Below are 16,490 nucleotides of genomic sequence, written 5' to 3'. Positions count from 1 at the left end.
TAATATAATTGTTAATATATAATATATATATTTACAATAAATGATAACACCACAATATTCGTTAGATAAAAAAGAAGTAAATTTTAAAGTAAAAAATCAATCAATGTGTAATAACTATTGCACAATAAGTATTATATAATAATCATTGATTAAAATAAATTAATTAATAAATTCTATTTCTAATAAATTCTATTATTTCCTGTGCATCGAGAATTTGAATTCATCGAAATTATACTTGTTTCGATATAATCGGTAATATTTTCGGACTTCGTGTTTTACTTTATGACGCGTCGTTTCTTATTGACTTTCGAAGATAACAATTTGCAATTACAAATTAGGATATATACCCATCTATATACCCCATTTGCAATATTGAATGCCCTTCGAAATATGAAAGAGTTTACAGAAACAGGGTTTCGGTTAAAGCTCGTAGATATGCTCGTAGCAATCAGTGTGATCGATACTTCCTGATCGATGTCGGAAAGAAGAATAGTGTAATTACATGTTTGCCCGACCTTGGCTACGTCGGCCGAATTCGTAATCCGTGGTCTGTTCGGTATTAAGGTCATTTATCGTTATGGTTATCAGAATGCGTGCCCGTGTAAGTATATTTTAGCGATCAGATCGGTACAGAACGCGATCGGCGAACCTGATCTACCCTTACAATTCTTGTTCGTTGCGTGCGCTAGTCGCGTTTCAGTGGAGTGGTTTTCCCGTTCCCGAGCCGCGCGCCCGTAATTACTCATAGCGTAATCACATATCGAGAGCGTGATAAAAAAAAATAGAGTACGAGAGAGATGTGACGATGAAGTACGTAGAAGCGGAATGCAGGGAGAAAGAGTGGAGAGATATTGAAATGAAAGACCGACAGTTGCATAGGCTGCCCCAAAATTGACGCAATATAGACAATACAATATGTATGCCTCGAATTCCTGGCGAAAATAAAGCACAAGAGAAAAAGGAACGTAAAAATCGAACGTAAAAATAGTGACACAAACGTAAACAAATGATTTAAGGAACGTAAATTGAAATAATAGAATGCAAAAGAAGCGTAAAGCATTTTAATGCTTCTCTTACATTATTCCAATCTCCTTAAAATATGTTTGCTTACGCTTCTATCTTTCCCTTTACATTCGACTTGCATTCTTTTTTGTCTTACGCTTCATTTTTACTAGGGATGGCATCTTCATTTTCGCACAATGTTTCAAATCTCGGTTTCAATATCTTAGGAACTAAGCTTCAGATTCTTAAAGTAGTATCCATCTGAAACAAAATGCATTAGATATACTATCTAATAATAATTCGGATAATAGTTCATTATTGCTATCAGAGTCTCGATGTTATCTTGGTGAGAGGAAAAATGTGTATATCCATTTTTCGCCAATTCTGGGGTGCTTTGTACATAGAACTGGCTTGAGCAAAGGTGAGTGAAAAAGAGGAAATAGAGTATCGTGCGGCAAATGGATCGACAAAGAGCGAAAGATTGCTCGCAGATTGGAGATAGTATCTCGCGGAGAGTGATTTCGCGGAGAGAGTGATTTAAAGAGAGAAAATGACAAGGATGAAGGAACGGCGATTCGGGGGGGACGACGCGCGACGGTGCGACCCCGACACGTTGAGAGCCGTGTCTTAAAAGACGTGTGTAAAAATACGTAGAAAAGATAAACGCGGCGGATACGTGCGTCGCTCGCGCGCGCGCACAGGAGGCGATCGGCGGCAGGCGAAGGTGAGGTCGGTGAGGATGGGACGGGATGGAGATGGAGATGGAAATGGAGAGAGAAAGAGATAGGATCATCGGGGGCTAGTGGTGGGTCGGCGAACGGTATCTCACATCGATTATCATACACCGTCATAGGAGAGGTCAACCGGTGGTCTGTGGTGCGACGGTGCGAGGTAGGACGGCGGCGAGGTGGTGCTGCTGGACGCCGCGCCAGCCGTGCCGACGTAGCCGGGGTAATTGGCGCTGGGCGCGTGTATGCCCGTCGGTGGAGCTGGATAAGCATCGAACGAGCTTGAGTACGAGCCGTTGTACGGATACGGATTGCCCGCCATCGGGTGACCGAGGGCGGCGGATGGATGCATGCTACTCATGCCGCTCATCCCACCGATTCCGTATGTACGCTGCATCAAGCTTGTCTCGAGGCCTCCGAACAGATATCCATTGGTCGAGCCCATCGGTACCGGATAGTGCCCGGTTATGATGTTGGGGTAAGAGTTGCTGGGGTGTCCGTGATTCATGCTAGGGGTGTAGTTACTGGACGCGAGATTTTCCACCGTATAGGACTTGCTGTGCTGTTGCTGTTGTTGCTGCTGCTGCTGCTGTTGATGTTGTGGCTGCTGCTGCTGCTGTTGCTGAGAGTCTTGATGATGACGACTGTTCATACCGTATAAACCTCCATAGCCAGCGTCGGTGGGAGAGTGGTGTAGCGAGGAGGGATAGATTCCACTACCCGGCGGCAACGGTGGACTGTAATTGGCCATTCCAGCTGGTCCAGCCGGCATGCCGCCGAAACCGGACATATAGGACTGATGGTGGGCGTCCATCTTCTCCGCCAAGCTATCATCGCCCGGCATACCCGGATGCGCATGTTGCAAGCGTTGATTACCGCCATCGGCTATGCTCGGGATCTGGTCCACGAGGGATTCTAAGTCGCTCAGACTCTTAGACGCCACGTCCTGACCGGAATTCCTCTTGATGCCATATTGTTCGTGCGGATGGTGCGGCGACATGGACGTATGAGTGGGCGTGTGTGGATGCGGTGGCGTTGGATGCGAATGATGAGAATGGTCCTCGGCGGTCTGGCTGAGAGGCGTCGATGTCGTCTGATGCGGATGCGGATTATGCGCGTCTGGTGGCTGCTCATGGTAACCCATGTAGTTGGCGTAGCTGTTATGGGACGGCGTGCCAGGACTGCCATGGTGACCCGTTGGATCGGGCCCTCCAGCCGGATTATACTGACGATGATCGTTGCCCATGTTTTGCTGCGACATGCTGGTGGGCGGTTCAAAGTCCGGATGGTCGACGCTAGGCGACGTCAAAGGCGACGGCTCGAGATTGTTCTCCGACGAGATTGCAGTATTGATTTCCGACGATAAGTCCGAGTGAGTGAACGACAGCGACATGGACTTGGGGCTCTGGCTGTAATGCTGCTGCAAGTGCACAGGGCTTTGCTTCGCGCTCATATTGTACGGGCTATTGTCGTTCATCCCCTGGCCGAAGAAGCCGTCATTCATCGTCGGCGCATACGGTGCCATATGCTGGAACTTTGGAGGTGACATCAGTGGTGGCGAAAAGCAGTTCGACACGTTACTATATCCGTCGTTCAAGTGGCCCATCACCTGATGTTGTTGCTGTTGCTGCTCTCTTTCACGATTCTCCCGCTCCATTTGCTTTTGCTGTTGATGGATCTTTTTCGGACGACCGCGACGTTTTTTAATGACCTCGCCATTCGCGTCCAGCTTCTCAGGATCCGGTGGTGGCTGATCCTCTGGATTTTTTATCTTTTTCGGTCTTCCGCGTTTCTTCTTGCCAGGTATCACGCCCGTCTCCTGCTTAATTCCCATGCCGTTGATCTCCGTGATTCGGCTCTCACCGTCGGGCAAATCGTCGGTAAACACTGACTTCTTATCCTCGATCGCTTCGTGTTCCTTCTTCTTGAGCTTTGAATCGGCGAATACGATGTCTGATTCGTCCAAGTGCGTGATCGTACCGTTTAGGTAGTCGCGGAATTTTTTTAGGGCAGCGTAATATGGCACCTTATCAGCAGCACGTGGTAGTTGAGCACACCTCGCGCTGCTTGAGGGCATAACCCACATGTACTGTAATACACAACATCGAAAAGTGAGGATTTTGATTTTCTAAATAATTATATAAGTAAAATTATAAACATTAAAATTTCATATATGTATAATAAATATAAAATAATCACATACATAGTATGTATAGTAATTCAGATTGAATTGATTATTTGACCAGAAAAGAAAGATTTAGCTTTAATCGTTACGGCCATTAATCTTATTTCTTATCATTGAATTTTCAAATGTACGGTCCAGTAAAATTCATATTGTATGTAAAATAATTTTATTGAGTTCAAGTGGCATAGTAAAATATAACGAAAATAATTTCTGTTTATTTGTGATAATATATTGTCTGAGATCTACATTCTCACTGAATTCACTGAAATTATAGATATCAGAGGTCTGTTTTCTGTGGCTGAACTAGTGTACACTTTTGGAACTGAAGAAAGAGTGAGAAAAATTTAATATTTGTCGAAAGCGAGAAAAAGAGTTCTAGTGCAGGCTAGTGCAGAAACAGAAAACAGACCACATTTTTAATATTCTGAGCAACACAAAAAGTAAGTAAAGATGCGTGAAACATCCGAATATTTTAGAATTCCTTTAAATGGCTTTCCTTGAGGAATTTTTGAATTCTGTGTTACGCAGGATATTTTTTCAGTGCAAGAGCATGAAGAAAAATGTAAGCTATTTTACCGTATTGGTACCCTCGACGAGGTTCGGTTGTCTGCCAAACCCAAATTCCTTCTTTCCCGAGAATACTTCGTATATGAGTTTGCCGTTGAATACTGCAATTTTTGGCTTATACTTTCGTAATTTCTCGAGTAGAATGTGACTACCTGCAAAATAAAAACAATAATTAATGTAAATATAATTAATACAATTATAAGTAAATATATTACAATTTGATATATAATATTGATAATTAACAACCAAATGAAAAGGAATTAAAGTAATCGATTAACACATAAATAAATAGTACTTGTAATCTCTTTCTCTTTAATATTCTTTTTTACCTCTAATATATTTTAAAACTTTAAAACAAATTCAATTAAATTCAAATTTTATAGCATAGACAGTACATTTACGCTTGCCTATAATTACCCTAACTTATAAATATAGACATTATTACATAAAGTCATTGATTACAGATTACACCTATCGCTCCTCTTTATCCTCGCGTTCATTCGTAAATGCTATTTATATCATGCAATTCATCCATTCTATATATTTTTGTAAACGAGAGAGAAATTATCGCGTTGCAATTTAATAAAAGAGTACTTAGTAATAATAATTAAAGATATCCTCTATTACGAAAGACGTAACAATCGAATAACGTAAAGTAAACGAAACGATTTCTGCACGGTATAAATGTAAGTACAGATGCGACTGTAATTGTCTCAATTACAGGAATTAAGTCATTCTGGAATTATGCAGTTACTCAAGATTCTAATTCATTCATTTCTGTATTCGCATTGTTTTTGACTGATCGTAGCAGGACATATCGTAAATAGAATTTTTTTAAAATAAAATTTTAGTAGAGGGGAATATAATAAATTTACACAAAATTTATTAAGTTACTTACGTAAAAGATGTGTTAAGGAATATTAATGTAAGCCAGGCATTGGTCAATATGTATAAATATGTTCATAGACAACATAAAATCTAAAATCAGGATATAAGACATCTTTAACGTCTGGCTTTTTATTATCTGATTAACTTGTAGTTTTACTTAGTTTAGACTTAATTTGATGATAATGTAAAAGTGTTTTTTCAGCTATGATTAATTAATGATAGTTTTGTAATGATAATTTAAAAAAAAATCATCAGTTTAGTGATTAACCGTAGTGAAAAAAATAAAATTTTTCCATTATCTGGTTAAGTCTAACCATAAGTTCATCAGAAAATGAAAAACGTTCATTCCTATCAACATACATTAACTTTAATTTCGGTTTAACTTATTTTTTATCATCTTCTAATTCTAAGAATTAAAAAAGGATAAATAAAGAAAACTAAATAAACCCGAGATCGAAGTTAATCTATTGATAGAAATAAATCTTGGAAGCCTTTTAGAAGGTTCTCGCAAAAACTGTCTTTTCGACGTCTTATATCTCGATTTTTTATTGTTTGAGTTAATTTTTTGTCGTAAAAATGATTTTCATAATTCAATTGTTTGTTTCTCGAATTTAGAGGGAGAGGAGAGCGACGTCTTTTGAAACACGCTCGTGCAGGACCTCCACTACATTCGCATTCCTTTTCGTATTTTCCAAGTGTTGAAAGTATCGATACGCATGTCGGTTAATAGGATACGCGAGTCAGTGTTATTTAAATACATAGTTGATGATCAGCCGTTATTAACTAATCTCATTTGAAGCGGTGAGAAAAGTGTTCGACCTCTACTCCGCTTTTATACTTCCGGCCATTAATTTATCGGCTACTTTATTTTAGTGGGACTTGACATTTGATGCTCCACCGGATGACTCCAACTTCTCGCGAAAAAAGAAGAGACGCAATTTTCCTGAAACACGGGGACATCGCCGATGAGTAGTTTATTAGCTATTAATTATTACTGTTCTCGCCCGCTCCTAATAAATAATACGACGCTCTTTTCTTTTCAAGACTGCCTCAATTTTCAGTTCATTTTCTTTCGGAGTGAGACTTACTCCAAATGATTTACAGAGTACAAATACAAAATACCGCATGTATTTTGCTGAACCATGTGGTTATAGGATTTAAAAATGAAATCAGTGGCGTCGCGCATCTCTCTAATGATAAGCAAATCAAAGTCCGTCGGTAGGGCGACATTTTCGGATGGATGGAGGGGTCTACACCGCTTTCGGCAGGGCGATACGCGACACGCGTGTTGCGATATGCCTTTAAGAGCGAGCGGAGCGAGCGGCCGATAAAGTTGGCAGTACTGCCGCTTCCCGCGTCGCGTACACGCATGGCCGCTATGTCGAAGTAATCGGTCCGTTAAAAAACGTTTCGAGGACTGCTGCGGGATGGAAGAAGTGAGATACGACGCTTCGTACGAGCGTGAGTGCGTCGACACGATGAGATGGACCGCGACGTCCGTCGAGGAGAACGACCGGCTCCAACATGGATACGCGATGGACGATCGACGATACGGTGAGCACCCTTCGATCATGATCCACGAGCTTGTGTTCCTTTTCACCGATGCCGTGTAACGGCGCCGTTTGCTATTGTCACAAATGGCGCCGGTACATCTTTTTCCGGTTAGTTACATTGCTGCGATAATATCGCGGTGGATGTCGTTCATAAATGTATCCAAGTCCCTTCGAAAGAGATCGATCGAGATTGAGATACATTGTGGCAAGACGCTTGCCGTGTACGATGAATGAATGTTAACGTTCGAGCCACTCCGTCGAATTTCAGAGATAAATTGGAAAATTTTTTGTTTCCATGCGCCGCGTGGGAAAAGCGATTAGAGCTGTTATTCCGGAAAGAAACATGGAGGCATTCGCACACACGGTTCGCTCGGCCCTAACCTGTTGATGCAACCGGCTTTTATCTCATTAGCATTGTTATGTTTACTTTTATCTGCTTGTACGTCGGTTTTGTACTGTTCCTTTCTTTTTCATGGATATCGCGGAATATAAGTTTACTTCACTCTGGATATGCGTCAGCAAAAAGGAGTTAAAGATGGATTATGAAGACTTGTTCTAGACAGTGAATCTGTTAATTAATTCAATCAATGAAATGATCGTTTAAGAGAATTAAAATAGTCAAATAAATTTGAATGTATCTTTTTGTCGAAAAAAAAAAAATCAATTTTTTAAAGTTCCAAATCTCGATTCGCAAGGTATCGTGTGAAACGCCCTGTATATGCGATAACCCCACCATTTATACTCCGTACCTTCTACCAATGTAATTTTAACCTTCAACTAACTTTTCATGTTTTTCTAATTCTAAGGATTAGAAAAAGACAAAGAGTAAGACCGGTCTTCGTAGCCAATTCTTATATTCAAGTACAGCCTTAAAATATCATAAGTCAATCGAAGGGCTTTATTAGCATCTAAAGATATTATTTATTGTCAATTATTTTCTTCATATTCGATTGATTAATTTCGATTAATTTCTTACAGCTTAAGTTTTAAAATTTAAAAAGTTTAAGATTTACATCTTAAAATCTCATTGTAGAGCTGCTTAAGATGACCTTATAATAAGGATGAACTATGAATACTACCCTAAGTTTAACCGAGGTTAAAGTTAATCTAGATTGGTAGAAATGGGCATTAGGCGTTTTTATGAATGTCAGTAAAACGATCTCGCATCGATATGTCGAAACTTTCCCCACTCGTGGCATCGCGTCTATTGAATTCGGCCTGACGTTAGTAAGAGACGGATGTTTCTCCTCCGAACGAGAGGAACAAAGACTGCAGCACACAAAAAACGTAAGGCATAAGCGAATCAGCCAATCACAGTAGAGACATAAGGCAATAATGTAAAGCAGCGTCGAATCAATGGACTTTCAACACTTGACCAATCATAGTCAATTATTTTTCTCACATTCGACTGCGATTAATCAATTTCTTACGACTTTATTATTTAGATTTAAAGCTTAGTAGGTTGTGGCTTATTGTAGAAAGCCCATAGAAATGTCGATTCGCTTACTGCTTAATTGCTTTGATTGGTTCACTTTCTTATGTACTATGCGTTATGTAAGCCTCTATATTCTCGCCTCTTTATTACACACACATGCTCGGAAAACACGTAACTGTATAACACGTGTAACATCATCTTTTTTTGGCATAAATTCCGCAACGTGAGAATTTTTGGGTCGCGTTTATTTATTTAGAATTCAATGCATTCGATGAGATTCTCATTTCACATTTTTAAGATATATTCGAAGCAAGAGTGTACCCCGAAACTTCGAACGAAGGGTAGAGCACGAATAAATAAACTTGAGCGAGACCGAAGTTTACGTCGTGAGCACGCATTGCACCGTTAAAAGAAAAAGAGAACACTCCTTACGTTCCAGCGATTTAGATAATTCACCCTGGATGCCTCTCACGCACTTATCTCGCGATTATTTCTTTAACCCGTGCTTCCCATGCTGTGATTGTGCGTATCTCTTCCGAGATTTAGCACGGGTCTTCTCGGAGCGACGTTTACAGTCTTACAGTCGAAATCGTACTGATTGTTTGAGGTATACTGGAGTTACTACTACCTAAGCTAGAGATACTATAGACCTCTAAACTGCAAAGAAAACTACCTAAGCAAAACAACAAAGAAAGCGCTGCGTCACGGTAGGATTTGTAGGTTTCGTTTACCAGAACCATAGTTGAAACGTCGAATACAAATACGCCATTGAACTTCTTACTTAAGCGGCCAATCACAATTGAGAACATTCGAGCAAAATAATAGCGATCGAATAGTTCGCTTACCGTTAAAGCCACGTTGCTTTCTTGAAATTTTCTCGAATTTCATTAGCTTTCTCAGTTGCTTTAGGACAATCATTTCGAAAGCTTATCAATTTATAGGATATGTATTTGTAAACATCTCTCGGTTATTTTCTGTTTTTAGAATATTTGATAATCAACAAAGGGCTGTGTCATAACAACTATCCGGTACTGATTCGAATTTCCTCGAAGTACAGTGAGAGCAAAAATTCGTGTAAGGAAATTTTTGCTTATTAAAAAAAAGTCTTATTTGTAAAAAATAAACATTAATTAGTCATTTTATATAATGAATATATTCTGTTCTAACATAAACAAACAAGTTTCGCATTCCTGTATTCCTGATTTTAGAAGTTAAATTTCTGGACTGTACGAATATTTTAAGCATCCAAACAATAGAATTTTTAATTTTCGCTTATTTTTCAGATATATTTTCTATAATTAATACACGTCTTTTTGGTATATATAATTTTAAGAAACATACAGTCTATTTTATTCTTTATCAATAAATTGTTAATTATCCAGCAAGAAATGATTGTCGAATCGACGTTGAATTGGTGTTCAAAATCATCGATTCGATATAAATTCGATGATTCATTTCTTACTGGATAATATTTACTTTTTAAAAATATTTTCTCTGTACGAATACTTTTTGCACTCACTATATGTTATCAAACAGCAATATTTAAGAGGCACATATATGTTCTTTCTTATCGGCTTATTCTCAGATTTAAGAAGTGAAACAACTTTCCAAAACTTTTTGTGTTTAATAATATATTTCAAAGAGAATCGGTTCCAGATAATCGTGATACAACCTTTGTGAGATATTAATTGATGTTACGAAAATTTAAAAACATGTGTCTTTGAATTTTTTGAGTTTCTTTTCAATTATTTCAATAGATATATAAAATATTACAATTCTAACAATTAAATCATTGTTTCCTTCTTGTTCTTTAGAAGAATTTTCAAAAGAATTTTCGAAAGTTTCAATAATTGATTATCCAAGATTCGTTGGCATTGTATTGATGTACATCAATGACCCTTGTCTTCCTTTTTTTTCAATAGAAAAAGGAAAGTAATAGGCGTGAATGTCAACATTATTCCAGTAGGGACAATCCATTCGTCAAAGGCACATGTTGGCCATGTCGTTTTAGAGCCGACTTTAATGGAAATAGAAAAAGGAAAACAATAGGTGTAAACGCCGATGCATGTCAGGTCAATGTTCTGAATTACAAATTTGGAATAAACCGTTTTAAAAGAAAAATCGAGATGACTAAAGAATTAATTAAAAAAATCAATAGGAACTCTGTATATAATTAATCATTACAAAAATAACTTCATAAATTTTAAGAATGTTTTCATTTCATGTCTCAAATGCTTATTACATCGAAACTGTAGAGTTCAAATTCATAAATATTAATCGGACCGATACATATCCTATCTTTCGATTTTTTTATATAATAAAATATAAATATTATGATAAAATATTGTATAACGTGAATATAATACAAAGTTCAAATTAATTTTCCCGTAAATTATGTCGGGGCGATATCGGCTTATGCAATAATTATTTTCGACCGAGATTTCGTAATTATCTCATCGCTCGTTTCGAACATACTAAAAGCGTTCGACATACTGACCTTCTTTAATTTCCTTTCTTGTAAGATCTGCGCTGCCTTTCGTCGCACGTGCTACCATATTTGTAAAGCCAATACCGAGTCGCAAAAGTTTGTAATCGTCGTCCGCAGTCAATGGTTCGGGCGTGAGACCACTTAGATGTAGGCATTTCCCTGAAAAGAGAAGCACAATTACTTAACTGCATAAATTAATACTAAGAACTTAATGATCGCGTCCTCACGATCATAATGAACTTCATTACTCCGTGTAGTAAAGTATTAATTTGTGAATTGATCCTGACCTATTAATTTAAGATTCACAAGCAAAATTAGACTTTCAAATTAAATGCTTGATAAATTATTAAATTTAAAATGGTTTCCCTTGCATTTTTCACATCTTGCAGTAATTGTGGCTACGAAAAAAAAAGATGAAATTATCGTGTACAATGGAGCATGTTACATCGTTGAAACGCATCGCCGAAACGCATGGTCGGCTTTTAAAAATTTTAATGAAATCGACGTCCGTGATATTATGTGATCCATTTTTAATTTTAATTGCATAACGTTAAGCATTAAATTGCTTACTTGTGGCGCCATTATAACGAAACGTATAATTGCAGTCGTCGCATGAACGGCCAAATGACTTCGCAAAGCTATTGTTCCGCGCGAAATACTCCGTATTTTGTTAATAGGCCGCGCTCGACTATTTATATCCCATTAAATAAACGATCTAAATTTTCTGATAGGCATAATAAAGCCTCGCCCTGGCGGAGGCTTTCGCGCGGAGATAATGGAATTGTTAGAACAGAAGCGCGCAGCGTGTCTATTGTAATAGAAATGACAACCATTGTTGTTTCCATTGTCGATGGTACCGCGCTGGTATCGTTTTGCCCGGATTATACTAAAATCATCGTGAATTTCATCATTAAAGTTTATTACACACTTGAGACATATTTTAATCCGATTCACCTTTTTTTTCTTAATTTCAACTTACTCGAAATATTTTAATCGAAGCAATAATTCAAATTAATTTTCTTCGTCATCCAATTTTCTTAAATAATCTATTGTCGAATTAATTCTACAAGATAGCAGTTTTAATTATTTGTGAAGTATTGATGAAATTATTGATATTCCATTATTAATTTACTATTATTACACGGTAAAACTGGGTGATATCCATTTTAGGATATTGTAAGATCACTTGTTTTAATTTTGATCTATTGCGGATATAGAATAAATGCGGAAAGAGAGAAAGGAAAGCTCAGAGAGAGAGAAAGAGAGAGAGAGAGAGAGAGAGAGAGAGAGAGAGAACTATTTCATGAAGATATATAAATTAATCTCGTGCAAGATGTACAAACGATTAGCGGTTGACCGCTTGAATGTTGCAACAGCGACGAGCGTCAATTAGCGCCGCGAATCGCAAATTTCCATTGTATAAATAATAAATAGCGCGTATAAATAGCGTACAAACAGCGGTAAATCGTACGGACGACAATTCGTTCTAAATATTGACGTATGAATGCTTGGTAAACGCGCGCGATCGTTTATTTCGTATCGCGAAAAGCAAACACGGCGCTTAACGTAACGTATAAAAGGTATTCGCACCGGTTTTTGCCGCGGTTATGCAGATCGGCAGTGCGTGCGAAAAGTTCAAACGCTCGTTTTTACGGCCGTACGAATGAGCAGCTAAGTGCTCGTTGTCAAGTAATCCCCCGGGGAGTTTTGTTTTTGACATTTCCGCGAAACTGTATACTGCGTTATCGCAACAATTTAACGGGCAAATAATACTTTGTCGGCGGATCAAGCTATAGAACCGATAGAAAAGGATTAAACGCGGAGTTTAGGTCAGACATGGGTCGATCGATTTTTTCTACTTTGCCACATAAAATTGGATTATGAGTTCGCCTTGTGTCACGTCCGTGCAACTAGAAATAATAGCTTGTCGTTTGTAGAGGTTGATTTGCCGACTATACGAGTGAATTATTTACGCGTTGAAGTCTCACTTCGTTAATCCCTTTCTGCGTCACACTTTGTCGCAGAATTGATCGTCTTGCTAATCGTGTATTATAATCAGTTCGAGTTATATCTTAATCCTATGGTAATACTAAAATACATGCAGATAAATACATACAAAGATAAAAATTCATGTAAGAGAATATTTCCTGTAGATTAGTACTTTATGTAGATGAATATCTTTTTCTATACTAATGTCTAAATAAAAATGTGTAATTAAATTTTATTAATTAAATATCCGGTATAGGGTTTTAATCGGCCCAGTAAATGGTATTGGCCCAGTCATTTAACAGTGATAGCCAAAAGCTGGTTGACAGAAGACCTTGGCTGTCAGTCGATAATAGTTGGTTTTGTTGTAATTGCTGTCGATCCTACATGGGATATTAAAAAACCATCACAGAAAAATTTTCGTTTTTTTTACAGCGTCTAAAATAAAGTTTTCTATTAGTTATTGTATGTGGCTGTGTTTAAAGGGACTTTAAAAGAAGTTAATAAAAAGGTTCATAAATTAAAATATTCTTCCGCGTTTACGTCACATTGATAATAAATTTATTTACCGAAAGCCACAACCGCTGAAGCAATAAACGTTGCTCCTCCTCGTTCACGCGAGAGAAAAGAAAGTGGGGCCAGATAAATCTTTTGCGCTCTCGGCGGTACAGGTACACGGACACTCACACGTGTTCGCATACACGTGGGGATGAGACAACATCCCAGTGGCGCGAAATTACAATCGTCGCCAAAGTCTATTCCGCGAACATTTACCTCCAGGCAGCAGATAGAGATTTATGACGCGGCCTCGGGAAATTCTCTCTCGCTGCTTTACTCCAGTGGCACCGACCTACAACGGGCGCACCGCGCCGCGCCGGCACGACCTTGGAGAACTTCGGAACAAAGTTAAACGCTCGTCCGCGGCCGTTGCACGCTTTCCGGCACAACGTGCCCGACCTCCAAGTCCACGGGAAAAGACACGAACCGCACGTGTGTGTAATGCCGGTTCCACATTGTGGAGTCATGACCCGAGTGAAGTCTTTTCGAGAATAATACATTTATGCATAATTAGCATAAATTTTGGATGTAGGTAAAGAAGAATTTAAACGTCCAACGGACGTGTAAAATCTAATTTTTCTGAGGGAGGTGTATTTTTGTAAGAAAGTTTTTTGTCATCAATTTTTACGTCTTATTATCCACACATTTCTTCTTTTTCTTTGAGAATTCGTGCATACATACATATATATATATATATATATATATATATATATATATTTTTTTTTTTTAAAGCAAAATGCTCAGGTTATTGGGCGAGTAACGTTCGCGAACTTTCGTATGAACGTAGTTTAAAGCTTGTCATGGCAAAGGGGCCGGGGCCATAAGAAGGAGACTAACGGCCGATCGAACAAACTTTATCGGGGCGAAACGCGACCCTCCTCCGTCATTCACGACGCTAACCTAACCCAACTTGACTTCGCTCGACCTTCCCGCTTAACCACGCTTTATGGTATTTCGAGCGAGGGTGTGAAAAGTGTGTTTTCTCTCCTCCTCCTCCCCCTCCCCCTCCCTGTACGTCGATGGAAAGCAAATGCACTCGTTCCCGTGTCGCGGATCGTCCGTAAATTACGACTTGTCTCTGATATGGACGTAATCGGGATGGAATTCTACGCGAACCCAAACGTGAGACTTTTATTTTTTTAGAGTTGGGAAATTATGGTAATTTATGAGAAATTCGTGGATTCACCGAGCGAGAAAAAATAGCTAAGAACTTCTCCCGCGGGTATTCTTTGTGAATAACGTTTCTATGAAATAATTTCCGTCATTCAAATATTATCGCGAAAGCTGTTGCTGTTTTTGAAAATTTTTGCTACTATATAATCTGCTAATATGGCTGGTGATATCAGAATTGGTAATACCGGGTATTGGTTTCAAGGATTTAATTTTTTTTTAGTATGAAAAAAATATGTAAAGAATATAAATTTTTAAAACATCTGATAATGCCGTTAAAAGTAGAAATAAAATACCGAAATGTATACGTCATAAATATTAACATCAATGCAAATATTTTTCTGTAATATGGAACCATTGTTTCCGCAAATAATTTACGTATATATTTTTACTGTAGTATATTTTTATTAATGGATATCTCTGAACCGCGTGCAACTTGATATATAATCGATGTGCAATATGTGAAATCTAAAGATAATATTTCCAATCTACAAAACCGAAAATATCCGAATAATTAATTTCAGTATGATCTCATTTAGTATCACAAATTAATCACATTATTGATATTCGCTGACAGTCATAGGAAATATTAGCTGCAATTCTCCATAAATCTCAGTTCTCTCTATAAATTTGCGTATCTCTATATATATGCATTAACAAGTACATTATCATGTACGATTTAATCATCTGAAATACATCTTTTATGCGATAGCCGGAAAAAATAGTTTTCTTTCTGAGAAGGAAGAAAAATCTATAGTTTTTTTAGTTCTTTCAATTAGTTCTTTCAAACAGTAGACGTTAAATCGTCGTCGTAGACTAAATAGACTTCTAAAGATGTTTGCAACAAGTATTTCTCAGCATGATTTCTCAAGTTTCGTTATGTTGCGACGAAACAGTCAAAACTCCGGACCTCTGAATTGTGTTAACTTTTCGAACTTTTGGACTTGAAGGCCATCGTAGTATGTTCTCCTTAACTTTGCGTTATAGAATTCCGGACATCGGAGAGAACGCAACAGGATTTTACTTATCGCAGTTTTCTTTTCACCCGTTCCTACTTCTTTCTCCAGAGGTCTCGTTCTCGGTTACGAAAGGCACGACGAACAACACTCTTGGGGAAGAAATATTGCCCTTGATATTTTTCTAATGCGCGGAGACTCGACCTTCTCTCCTTCATTTCGAGACAACGGTAACGATGCGCGAGGGAACCGCGGGGATCTCGACTATCATTTAGCGCGAAAATGCACAGTTTATTATCTAAATGGCTGTTAACTCGTTGCGTGGATCGCTCGTAGTCGTGTAAGATTTTTGTAACAGCGGTAAAATAAATTATCGCAACTTCTCCCTTGACACTTCTGTCATCCCTTCCATCGTTTCTTCCGAGTCTCTTTGTCAGATAAGATAATAGTTTTTGTTAGATGTTCATTATGCTAAATAATTAGAAATAGTGCGTCTGCGAAGTCGAGCTGTTATATTTTACACTACATCATAAATACGCAAACGGTTCGGTAGCGATTCATTTGTAGAGATAAATCTATTTCACTTTGGACATCTTAATCGTCGTCGGTGAACTCCAACGAGCATTGTTAGTTTCGCGCTTTATCAAATGCGTGAATTTCTCGATCGACGAGTATATTCGCGTTTGAAACAGTGTGAAATCGACACGGACGATATTCCTCGCTTGTCTCTCGGACGAACGGCGAGCCGCAACGAAACGGCGGTGGCGACTATCGCACAAATTTCTCAAACCTCCATTGACCTAGATTTCGCTCCTTTTTTTCCTCTCGGATTCTGAATGAACGCTTGGTTTGAGTCGGTGGCGATGGCGGGCAACGAGGTAACAGTAGGAGAGAAAGAGAAGGGATATACGATGGATAGAGAGCGAGCGAGAGAGAGAGAGAGAGAGAGAGAGAGAGAGAGAGAGAGAGAGAGA

General features: G+C 38.4%; 2 protein-coding genes across 2 annotated transcripts in view; one reads left to right on the top strand and one right to left on the bottom strand.

Moving 5' to 3' along the window:
• Positions 1-1,839: 1,839 nt before the first annotated feature.
• LOC105618145 (myb-like protein AA) lies at positions 1,840-6,514 on the bottom strand. Its single transcript, XM_012199686.1, has 3 exons — positions 6,493-6,514; positions 4,492-4,634; positions 1,840-3,819 (listed from the first exon to the last, which is right to left on the bottom strand). The coding sequence occupies exons 1-3, from the start codon at positions 6,512-6,514 to the stop codon at positions 1,840-1,842; spliced, it is 2,145 nt and encodes a 714-aa protein (XP_012055076.1).
• Positions 6,515-6,905: 391 nt separating this feature from the next.
• The window catches only part of LOC105618015, a 151,327-nt gene continuing 141,742 nt past the window's right edge, over positions 6,906-16,490 (top strand). Inside the window, exon 1 of the mRNA XM_012199554.1 lies at positions 6,906-6,924. Coding sequence (XP_012054944.1) covers positions 6,906-6,924 — 19 coding nt within the window. The remainder of the gene's footprint in view (positions 6,925-16,490) is intronic.

The sequence above is a fragment of the Atta cephalotes genome (genome assembly GCF_000143395.1).
Source record: "Atta cephalotes unplaced genomic scaffold scaffold00015, whole genome shotgun sequence".
Classification (NCBI taxonomy): domain Eukaryota; kingdom Metazoa; phylum Arthropoda; class Insecta; order Hymenoptera; family Formicidae; genus Atta; species Atta cephalotes.
The sequence above is the reverse complement of the archived record's forward strand: the minus strand, read 5'-3'. Positions and strand labels throughout refer to the sequence as shown.

Bases quoted from the DNA above. Each gene is read 5' to 3' on its own strand.
- LOC105618145 (XM_012199686.1), bottom strand. From the start codon at position 6,514: ATGGTTCAGCAAAATACATGCG. The intron at 4,635-6,492 runs GTATTTTGTATT...TTTATTTTGCAG, and splicing joins GGTTCAGCAAAATACATGCG to GTAGTCACATTCTACTCGAG. The intron at 3,820-4,491 runs GTAAAATAGCTT...TGTGTATTACAG, and splicing joins TCGTCGAGGGTACCAATACG to TACATGTGGGTTATGCCCTC.